Consider the following 11,368-nt stretch of genomic DNA (forward strand, 5'->3'; position numbering starts at 1 on the left):
CCTTTTCTTTCTCCCTCTTCTCCTTCCTCCTCCACTTCCACTTCTTTCTCCCCTTCCATTTCCTCCTCCCCCACTTCCGCTTCTTTCTCCCCTTCCATTTCCTCCTCCCCCACTTCCGCTTCTTTCTCCCCTTCCATTTCCTCTTCCCCCACTTCCGCTTCTTTCTCCACTTCCGTTTCCTCCTTCCCTTTCCATTTCTTTCTCCCTCTTCTCCTTCCTCCTCCACTTCCGCTTCTTTCTCCCCTTCCATTTCCTCCTCCCCCACTTCCGCTTCTTTCTCCGCTTCCTCCTTCTCCCCCCACCCCCGCCCACCACCGCCACTAACTTAAGCTTCTTTCTCCCCTTCTACCTTACAAGTAAATGTTTCGGGGTGCTGCACGCTGTATGTGGATAGGGCAGAGGCCAGCACATTTTGGAAGCTGAAGCTGGGCAGATTTGAGGGCAAGGTAGATTTGCCTGACATTTTCTGTGCCCACAGGGCCGTGGTGAGGGGAGAGACCTGACTTCAAATCAGGCATTTGTCCCCAGCAGCCTTAGAGGTCCCCTTTGTGCTCTTAGCTCCTGCTCTAGGTCCTCACAATAGATCTTCCCGCTAGTCCTGGTTGCTGCTTCTCCCAGACTCGGGTGTGGGGGTGTGTGCAGGGCCTGGGCCTGTGGTTCTCAAAGTTGCCTACAGCAGCTGGCACCCAAGCAACTGTGTGGAAGAGCAACAACTTCCTCAAAATGCCATGTGAGAGGGAGCCTTGACCCCACTCTTGTCACCTCGAATTCTATAGCTCCTTTTAACCTGCCATGTAAGCAGAGGAACCCGGTAGGTAATGTGGCTCTTGGCTTCTCCTGCCCCAAGTTTTTCCTGTAACTCAGTTGTGGCCTCCAACCTCTGGCTGCCACATATTCTCCCACCAGTGGGTCTTTTTCCAGGCACCTGCGCCACCCTTGTCTGCATGAACTTGTGGGGAAGGTTGGGGTGTCAAGCCCCTGAACTTCGTGCCTCTGTCGTGACAGGTGCTTCTCCTCGCAGCAGTCCTGCCTGGACTAGGATTTGTCCCAGGGGCTCCTGGCTGCCTAGTGAAAGACTATGCCCCACTCCCCTTTTCTTTTAGAGAAACAATTTTCACTTTCTTTGGTTCCTCTGCCCTCTTCCTCTAAGTTGGTGTCTGCCTGTGTTTTCCGGAGAAACTGCGTCGTGGACTGGCAGGGGCTGAGCTCAGGTCCCGAGGGCTCGTCTGTGTCAGCAGCCACTGCCCCGGCCGCCAGGGGAGGGAAGGTGCAGCCAGACCCCTGTCCGGCCTGGTATTGATTCACTGGGGCTCATGTTTGAAAACAAGGATTTCTTTGCCATCCCTGAAAAATCTGGGGCTTGCATATAACCTGCAGATTTCTAGTTTGTCTTTAACCATCAGATCTAGCAGGATGATGGTGAACTTCCCAACAGGCAGGAACCAGCGGCAGGGCCCCTCCTGCAGTCCCCTCAATCTGACATTGGGGTTCTCCTCCTTCCCCCACAGTTGAACACACTCTGCTGGCTGGTCTGGGTGGCTTTGAGGTGCTGGGTCTCTGTCCCATGATTACCTTCCTTCTCGTTGCGATTCACACTAGAGACTTCGCTGGGAGCGTTACTTAAATCGTGGACCAGGAAGGTGCCCCCGCGATCCTGTGGTGAAGATCACCCCCCTTCTTTGATGTAGGTCCTACCCTGGAGTGAGCCTTTAATAAATGTTGACAAATGGCCCACAAGTGGGTTTCCTGAAAGGCAGCAGATGGCTCGAAAAAGGCCAGTGGTGAATATCTGATGAAGATGTCTCGGCTGAGCGCGGTGTGAGGATGCGGGGTCAGGCTCGTTAGGCGGATGTTGGGTTCTCAGAGGAAGGCGAGGCTCCTGGTAATCAGACTTCTTTTTCTTTTCTAGGAATCCTCTTCATAAGTCGAACTCAGAAGACAGCTCAGTGGGTCAGTACCACCGTTTCTTGGCTAATGATTTAGAATTAGTTATTTCCTTGTAGGACTTTCTAGAACACATACAGATGTAAAAACACAAAGCCACAAAAATCCAGCCACCCAGAAATAAACACTCTTAAGATTTTGATGTATAACTTTCTTCTTTTTTCTGTTTGTATTTGTGTGGGTTTCTTAAAAAAAAAGAAAAACAAAAGCTATAATTGAGATCATACTGTCCAGACTCTTACAATGTTTTCAACTGAATGTGATGCGAACTTTTTCCCACACGACTGAGTATTCTTTATAGCAAAATGTTTACGTCTGTGTGAGACCCCCTCATGTGCATGTGCTATAATTCAATCAAGCATTCTCCTTTTTGCTGGACATTTGGTTCCAATTTCTTCTCCATCACAAAGAATTCACGAGATGATGCTACCAATAAAATCCTCGAGTCTCCACCCACTCATGTCCTCAAAGGGAATCCTTCAGCTTTTTTTAAATTAAATCTTATATATAATAAGGCATTTTAGATTTTATATCTCCTTGATTATAAAAGCCACCCTTGAAATCGTAATACTTTTTTGGCCTGGATCAGAGGGAGCCTAGCCAGGTAAGGGTGCGTGAGTGCTGGGTCAGGACTACAAAACTGTTAGGACCTTGGGCAATCACTTGCTGCTCTGAGTCTCCACTTACCCATCCACTAAATGGGGGCAGTTATGCGTCTGTGTTCATTACAACTATTAAATGAGCGAGTGCCTGGATATCGTACCTGCTGAATAAGCATTCGCTATTATTCTTCATTTATTAAGCTGCACCTCCAGAAGTGTTAAAATGGCAGCTTACTACTAAAGAAGTACGTCCTGTCCATGGATTGCCCACAAGAAAGGTGGAGTGACTAATGACCCTCCTCTGCCTTCACCTTTCCTGGCTGGTATTGGCAAAGTCTTTGACCCCAAGACGGCACATGGTCAACCCTGCCTCAGGGTCCTGAGTGCGGAGAGTGGTGCGGCTGGCTGGCACTGGCTCACGCTGGCTCATCACCAGGGTCCCAGGCACTGTCAGACCTCAAACGAGGGCATCTCGTTTTGACAAATGATGCCCTTGCTAGCCTGGGTGCCCTCCAGACAGGGCTCCCACATGTCTGTTTTGGGCAGCATTTTTTTTTTTGCCCGGCCCCACCCATCTAGACAGTGGAAACCAGCAACCCTCCTCCACTGCGCCTCTTTTCCAGTGGCTGTGGAGCCAGCAGATGCCAAAGCGTGATGAGACTTCGGCTCTGGGCTCCACGTGTCCATGAGCAGATGTCCCCGCCCCGGTCCAGGGTTCAAGGCTTGGCCATCGTTTCAGTTTGCTTCCTCACCCCTTTCCCTTTGCTTTCTAAAAGGCGTGGCGCGTGTTGTTGATGCTCAAGACCTGACCAAACAGGATAAGTCCTAGCAATGCAGTTTGGTTGCCTTTGAAAGTCACCCAGAGGAGTCTGTGAAGGATGGGGCTTGAGAGCTGGCCGGGGTGGGCCTGCTCTCCCCATCACTGTGCCCTGGGCTAGCTGTTGTATGTCACCAAGGAGCCCAAGGGCCAGGGAGGTGGGACTCATGTCCCTGCCAGGCCGTAGCTAGAACCGAGGGCTCCCCACCCTCCAAGGACAACTCCCCCGCCCCCGACAGCCAGACGCTGCACCCATTCTGCTCCCTTGACTCCATCTGGGATAACAGGCAAGTTGAGGGTAGATCAACAAGAATAACCATGAAACAGAACGCGCTTGTTAAGTTTGAAATAATTGTGGCGGAGACCAAAAGGGAAAATATACCACAAGACAAGGCCAAATTAGACGCACTAGTTCAACAAACATCAAAGTTAACACTGGCAGGCCTGCTTTGCCTGCCTTTTTGATGTTGCTGTATTTCCTATCTTCACCCAAGCACCAGTTCTTGCTCCTAGGATATTTGCATTTCTTTTAAACAAGTATATAGGCATTTCCTAGTCTTTCACCAGCTGAAAAAGAAAAACTGTCTTTTTGGGGAATCAAAGTATTCTTACCAGCTTTGAAATTATAAGGAAGAGGAGACTCCTTTTGTGACTAATGAATTTACTGCTTGTGCCTTTTCTTTTTTTAAAGGAAAAGGAGATTGGAAGAAGAAAAATAAGTATTTCTGGCAGAACTTCCGAAAGAACCAGAAAGGCATAATGAGACAGACTTCAAAAGGTACTGTAACCCGGGCGCCGGGCACGGACTGTCAGCCTCTGAGTGCGTGCACGTCAGGGAAACCAGTGCCACTAATCTCATTCACGAGCCCATCCTCTCTCCCTGGCCGTGAAACATTCAACTTTTCTCCTATCCCTGTGGTTCCTTTAAGACTGTGTGTGTGTGTGTGTGTGTTAAATCAAAGAAAACAAGATGGGAAGCCTTGGAAATTCTATCTTTTGGTAGCTCTGTCAGCAGAGACCAAATCTGTAGTTTCTTCCCCAGAAAGATCTTTTGGGGTTCCCCCCCCAAGGCTCTTGGGACCTTTCAGTCCTCTGAACCTCTGATGCGTTCTGATTGGGGACAGTGCTGGGGCAGTTGCCTTGGAAACTGTCTAGTGGCCTGACATCATGGGAATTTGCCGAGGCTGCTTTGTGAGGGGTCCTGCCTACTTCTGGCTCTGTCTTTTGTTGTTGTTTATATAGTAAGTAAATATGCCCTCCCTGGGAGGCCCAGTTATATAATTTATGCTTCCCCAGCATTCAGAGAGGGAATGGAAACAAAGCCACTTCCAGATTCCAGTGGGACCGAATGAGGTTATGGTCACATGGAAGGTTTTCGTTTTTCCCCAGTGACACGACTTGTTTTGTTTTACAAAATCCCAGGGTCCGACCCTGCTCAGTTTGCTTGTCCCTTCTCCCTCCACAAGGATGCGAGGAAAGCGGGCTGGGACCTCCCAGCACACCTGGGAACTTGGCAACATTCAGGATGGTTATTTTTTCCAAGTGGTCCTGTTATTAAGGACGTTATGCCTAAACATTTCCAGTTTTTCCTCTTGGTACACGCCCGGATCATCTGTGATTGGGAGTAAACCTTGGATTCTAACAAAGTCTTATTTAGAAAGAAAGAACAGGAGAAAGACAAGAGGGAGGACTGGAGGAGGTCTCCAGCTGATGTGGGTATTATTTCAAGCCCTACCAGCTCCCCACCCCAACCACCATCCGTGAGGCACAGAATCAAATGAATCACACCAGACGTTTCTCCTCGCTCTGCACACTTGATTATTCTTCCTGAACAGGGAGTTGAGCTGGTGAGGGGAACTCGAGTGGTGTTTCTGGGCTGATTGATTACAGGATGGAAATGAGAGAGGGAGACATACGTGTGGAGGCAGCACCGACTCCCACAGGCCCCAATCTGCAGCACACGCTTAGTCCGAGCTCACCTCTCTCCTCAGGATAAATTAAACTGCCACCCAATGGCCTGATGGCACTGCATCCTGTAGGGAGCTGAGAGGAAGACAGGGCAGAGAGAAGGATGAGGCAGCAGCCTGCCATTGCAGCACACTCGTCCAGGAAGGCACACCAGCAGCGCACCTCATACCGGTAGCAATCTCTTTGCTGGGCAGTAAGACACTTCGCAGGAACCTGGCAGGAGACCCCCTTTCTCTGCAGTTCTGGCTGCTGTCAGCTTGGGTTGAAAGTTGGGTGCCCTCGTGTATAGCTGGTAGTAAGATTGAGCTGTGTACATGTGTTGTACCTTCCTTCCTGTGAGCTCCGAATGCATCACATCTGAGATTTTATTTACGTGTGCTTACCTTGAGGAACAACTAGCTGGACGGGAGGTGAGGGTTTTCCCCAGCTATAGGTTTAGTTATGCAACCGACCTTACCTCTCTGCCTTGTCAGACCTTTCTCTTGCACTCCTGCAAGAGATTTTCTTCTCATTCATAATTCAAATGGAAGGACAAAGAGGACGCTTAGCTGCAGCAGTCTTTATAGTGCTTGTTCATACTGGCTAGGTTCAGCACTTTCTCTACTTTTCTCAGACTTCCTCCAAAACCTTCCCACTGGGTTCCTTGGCCTATGGGTTAAGTCTCAGCAATATCATAGCTACAGCCTGAGTTCTATCCCCAGCCAGGGAACTGACCCACATGGCGCATCAGACTTCTGTCTCGCCCGCTGCTCCCCTCAGCAGTGTATCTCAGTAGATCCACCTGTTCTGCTCCCCACTCTGTCCCTGGTGAATCCCCTGAGCCCCTAAACCTGTGGCCTACACCCTAATTCTTTCATGCAAAAAACAAAACCCCTCCACAGGCCCCCCTACCTTTCACCATGAAGGCAATAGTCATTTGAAGGACTTTTCCTGTAGAAACAGCCATGTGTTCTTGGAGCCAAGGTCTGTCCCTTCTATGGGCGTGGTGGCTTCCTAAAGAATGGTCTATTGCTGTACTTACTGCCTCTTCCAGAATGTGCAGGGCTCGGCTATGCCCGAGAACCCGCCATTCCATGGTTCCAGGTGGCAAATCTCAAGATTGGCATCTGTCTTGTCTTTCTGGTTTTCATTCTCGTTGTTCTTTGTCTTCCATCTCTAGGAGAAGATGTGGGCTATGTTGCAAGTGAGATAACCATGAGCGATGAGGAACGGATTCAACTGATGATGATGGTCAAAGAAAAGATGATCACCATTGAGGAAGCCCTGGCCAGGGTAAGAGTGCAGCTACTCGGTTTACATTTGTGAGCTGTTGAACTCCTTCCATTTGAAAATGTTTGGGGGCTGTGATGGACTCAATGTTATGTCCACTGCTCAGCTTGTATATTAAATCCTAATGCCCAGTGCAGTGTTCTTTGGAGGTGGGAACTTTGGGAGGTGATTAGGTCATGAGGGTGGAACCATCGTTGAATGGGACAAATGACCTTTTAAAAGATGTCCCGGGGGCTCCCACACCCCTTCTGCCATGTGAGGACACAGCAAGAAGATGGTGTAAGGGCCAGGAAGGAAGTGGGTTCTCACCAGACAAATCTACCAGCACCTTGACCTTGGATTTCTCAAACTCTTTGACTGGTAAAAATAAATTCCTGTTGTTTATAACAGAAATTCCCTGTGCTTCTGCTGCAGCAGCTCAGGTCGGGGGCCAGCAGGTATAGGAATGGCACATGTAAAGTGGTACTTGGATGGTCATTAGATGCCCAGGTTATCAAAGTACACACTGCATTCTGTTTACTGCATATAAGGATTCCACATTGGGAGATGTGATTTCCATATTCTATGGAAACGTGACTAAAGGAAAGGCAGCCATTTTTGGCCGTGGGCCTCTTGAATGAGCAAAGTAAATCTGATCATTGCAAAAAGTGCATATCTGGTAACAAGGTAGCTAGGAGGTAAACAGAGGTTCCTAATTGTTAAGTAAGCCTCAAGGGAAATACACCACAAACATAAGCATGCAGTTCTATAAAGTGACTGCACAAAAAAAGCTTTAAGCTTTAAATTGTCTAAAGGCTTAACATTAGCTGCACCTTAAAATTTTGGTCACTTTCATCTCTAAGTAGATACTCTAGTTTGTTATGTCATTTTTCGACTCAGGCATGGAAGGAAGCCTCGTTAACTGTTCAGGACACTGTATTAGCACATACCATAGTGAAAAAACAATTATTGCCTCCTTTGCTGTTGCTCACAAATCTGGACGATTCTTGGATATCAATTTTAAACAGATGGTTCCACGTGGACATAGGCAGATTTAGAAGCTAATGAAAACCATAAAATCACTAAGGAACCTTTGAATGAGTGGTGACTTTACCAATGAGTTGTGTCTTGAAGATCGAAACCTTAAAAAACAGTGACAAGCGCAACCAGTTCCTGCCTGTGAACCTCAGCACTTCAGTTAAACTTGTTCCCGAGACATGATACAAACACTGCAGGGGAGTGGGAGGTGGAGCTGGGTGTGGCAGGAGACCTGAGAGCTGGGGCCAGCACTTCCTGTACCCATTGGCCAGTTTCTTGTGCTCTGTTGAGTCAGGGAAGCATGGTGACCCACATGTGCCTCCTGGGTCTCTAGGGGTCCAGTGGTACAGGGGCAGCGTGCAGGAAATGGCAGGTGGCCACTCCTGTCCATGTTGCTGATCACCTGTGCCCACCCCTACACTCTCACTCAGCCTGGCCTACTTGCTCCTCCACAGCTTCAGCCACCGCCCATCTGCACGGGAGCCAATAGGAAACTCTCCGCTCCATTTCTACTTCTTGAACTTGCCGTAGCTTCTGGAAGAATCTAGTGGGATTCGCAGAAAATGTATTTGACAAGAGTTTAGTTTTTCTTTGGTGAACATGGCATTTACTCACTGTCATGTTTGTTTGTCTGTTTTTGATTTATTTATGTATCCGTACAGAACTGGGGTATAAGCCAGAGGTGCTGTGTAGTGAGAGGCTTCATCAGACACAGAGTGGGGAGCAGAACAGGCAGATTGGCAAAGTGCACTGCTTAAGGGAGCAGTGGGCGGGTCAGTAGAGGTCTGCCACACCATGTGGATCTCCTCGGGGCCAGGGATCAAACTCGCACTGAAGTGGCTGTGGCCAGCTTTCAGTGCTGCATCCTAACTCTTTGCACCACCGAGGAGAGCCCAACTGCCCTTATTTTTAATGGTGAAAACGAGATTCTGAGCGCAGATGTTCAGGTCCCCTGACAGTACCAGGCTATGTGATGTGCCTCGCCCACTTTCTTGGAGTAGAACAAAAATGTTAAAACGTGGCCTTGACATTGCCCCCTTAGATAGCAAATATCTGTGATGATTACATAACAAAAGAATACTTTCAAGGTTGAGAACATATAGGTACATTTCACTGTCAGGAATCAGAATGTCTGTGGGAAGAGGGCACAGCTGTGCGCACATCTGGGTTGGAGAGTTTAGCCCCACAGCCTGGCTATTTCCAGGTTGGCCACCTCTGCTGAGTTTCAAACAAAAGACAGCTCATTAGAGAGCATAGTCTTTTCTACAAGGCAGTCCAGTAGCACAGATGTAGGAAAATGCCAAAGACCTTCTCCAGACTTGACTGGAGTTGACATGCAAGGACACGCGTCCTGGGACAGATGATGGAGAGGCAGAGTCAGAGAAGATCCTTTCGAGGCAACTTGTGTCTCGATGGACTTCTTTTTAGTGAAAGTCAAAACACTTTCAGAAAAATGTTTAGAGCATGAAACAGTCGGTGGGGAGGATCTGCCTCGGATCATCCCTTGTGATCTGAATGTGCAGAGAGCGCTCCTCGTAGACTCCCTCGGATACGGCACCTGTGTCCTCTCTGTCAGCCAGAGCTGGCAGATGCATGAGGAGCATCTGGACAGAATAACCCATCTACAGAAGCTTGCCTGGGTGCCCCTTGGGGACAGCCCCCAGCACCTCCGGGGGATGGGGGGCATTTTTACCTGTGATCAAATGAGATGCAGATAGCTGCATCTCATTGACAGATATTGTTTCCCTGGGAAGTGCGTTTCTGACTCACACCCAGAAACCCAGCTATCAATACAAAGATCAAAGTGGAAAAGGCTGAGAGGCACTGATACGTCAAACACCACTGAATGCTTCAAAAGCATATTCTCTTGAGAATAAAATTCAAGAACAACTCTCTGTATGTCTTTTTCGGAGTGTGTAATCAAAAAACAGTTCAGTTTATGATGTTTATGTTTTATTACATGAATAGTTCCATTAAACCTTGGGACCTTTCTAAAACATTTTTGTATAGTTTTTTTTGATGGATACTTACTACATATGGTCTAAGGAAATTTGAGCTCTTTAGTAAACAAAATGTTCAGAGGACCTAAGTAATTGGTACATTATTAGCACGATTTCTAGCTACTAATTTTAAGAGCATATACATCTCTTCCCAAGAAAGTTTAGGATGTTCAAATTCTGGACTAGCCCTGTAGGAAGAGAGGTACTTGAAGCTGAAGTTATTAACCTATCAGGGTAATTTTTGTGGTGTGTGAGTAAGGATAGAGGGGTAGGGAATAGATTCACAATAAAAGCATTACATAAAACACAGACTATTCTAGTGGGGTGCTACTCAGCCATGGTAGAGCTATGTTGTAGGAAAATGTCCTTTGACATTTTATCCAAAACACTGTTTATAGAGAATTAAGAGCTACCTTATGCCATGATTTAATAATCATGGCTCCTGAAAAATGACATAACTATTAATACCAAAGTCTACCCATGTAATGACTTAATTATATATTTATATAATTATATGTGTGTGTGTATAATATGTATGTGCCTCCACAAATTATATCTATGTGAAAGTCCAAAATAAACTCGCTAGATTACTTAAAAAAAAAAAAAAAGACTTGATATTTGTCCTTGACTTGACTGATGTTTTGGCCCTGTGAACTCTTCTTAATGCCAGTTTTGTTACATCAAGTTTTCAAGAAGCAGAACCTGAGACAGGGATTCTTGTGCACATGTTTTATTGAAGGAAAGCTTTCAGGAAAAAACTCTTAAGTGAGGGAGGGAAGCAGGAGGAATAGAGGAAGAAGCTAGACAGATGTGATGTTGGAGAACCTAGCCTCAGCCTGATCCCATAGGAATGGAAAGTTCTGGAAGGTGAATTGCATTGTGGAGTCTGTTGTGCCAGAAAAAAAGAGGCTGAAAACTGGTAGGAAGGAGAGACAACTTATTTCAACTATGAATAGTTCTTCAGAGTAGAGTCTAGGGCGTGAGTCCATATCTGTAGGAACTGGGGAAGTTATAGTAAAGGAAGCTGGGGCATCTGGTATACCAGATACTGGGAATATACATACACACACACATATTTGAATTATTGCCTTGCAGCAGCTCTTGTGCATCAGTTCCAGAGTCCTGAACTACTAGAGGGACTCATAGAGAGATTTCATAAGCAACATAATAATTGTGGATTTTTAAAAGTAGGCCCCATAGGGTGAAACTGGAAAGGATTTATCTCAGAGGGGAAAAAAAAAAAAGAGCTTATTCACTGGCTCCAAGTATATGAAGGATTATGACACAGAACATTCCAGGATGTACTGAGGACTACTCTGTTTCATTTGTTTTGATCTCTGCTGAAGATATAATAAAAGGAAATGAATTAAATTGCAGCTGGAGGAGATTTAGATTAGATATAATACAAATGTTCTTTGCAACGAGCACTGTAGAAATGGGGACATTTTAGAAACCCTCTCCCTGAAGATCTTGAAGACAGAATAATACTAAGCTACTAAAGATGGCCATTCCTCAAAAAATCTTATCAACTCTAAGGAAACTATGAGCCTGTGGAACACAGCATGTTTTTTTCTCTCAGGCAGACAAATGGACGCATGTACATGTGCCCACACATACTCTTCAAGTTGTCATTTTAAAACTTCATTATCACATGAATAAAATGACTTCATTATTTGAAGTAAAATCTATGTGCCCTTTATGAAACTATATTTAAGTCAAAACTTCTTTGGGGCAGTGAAATATAAAAAAAA

At 46.6% G+C, this 11,368-nt stretch overlaps 1 protein-coding gene across 2 annotated transcripts in view; it reads left to right on the top strand.

Annotated features, from left to right (window-relative positions):
* The window catches only part of SASH1 (SAM and SH3 domain containing 1), a 178,930-nt gene that overhangs the window by 106,583 nt on the left and 60,979 nt on the right, over positions 1-11,368 (top strand). For both annotated transcript variants that reach the window (XM_004673924.2, XM_012722323.1), the window contains 3 exons: positions 1,910-1,950; positions 4,055-4,141; positions 6,491-6,603. In XM_004673924.2, coding sequence (XP_004673981.1) covers positions 1,910-1,950; positions 4,055-4,141; positions 6,491-6,603 — 241 coding nt within the window. The remainder of the gene's footprint in view (positions 1-1,909; positions 1,951-4,054; positions 4,142-6,490; positions 6,604-11,368) is intronic.

The sequence above is a fragment of the Condylura cristata genome, unplaced genomic scaffold (assembly GCF_000260355.1).
Source record: "Condylura cristata isolate star-nosed mole 26May11 unplaced genomic scaffold, ConCri1.0 scaffold00001, whole genome shotgun sequence".
In the NCBI taxonomy this organism is placed as follows: Eukaryota; Metazoa; Chordata; class Mammalia; order Eulipotyphla; family Talpidae; genus Condylura; species Condylura cristata.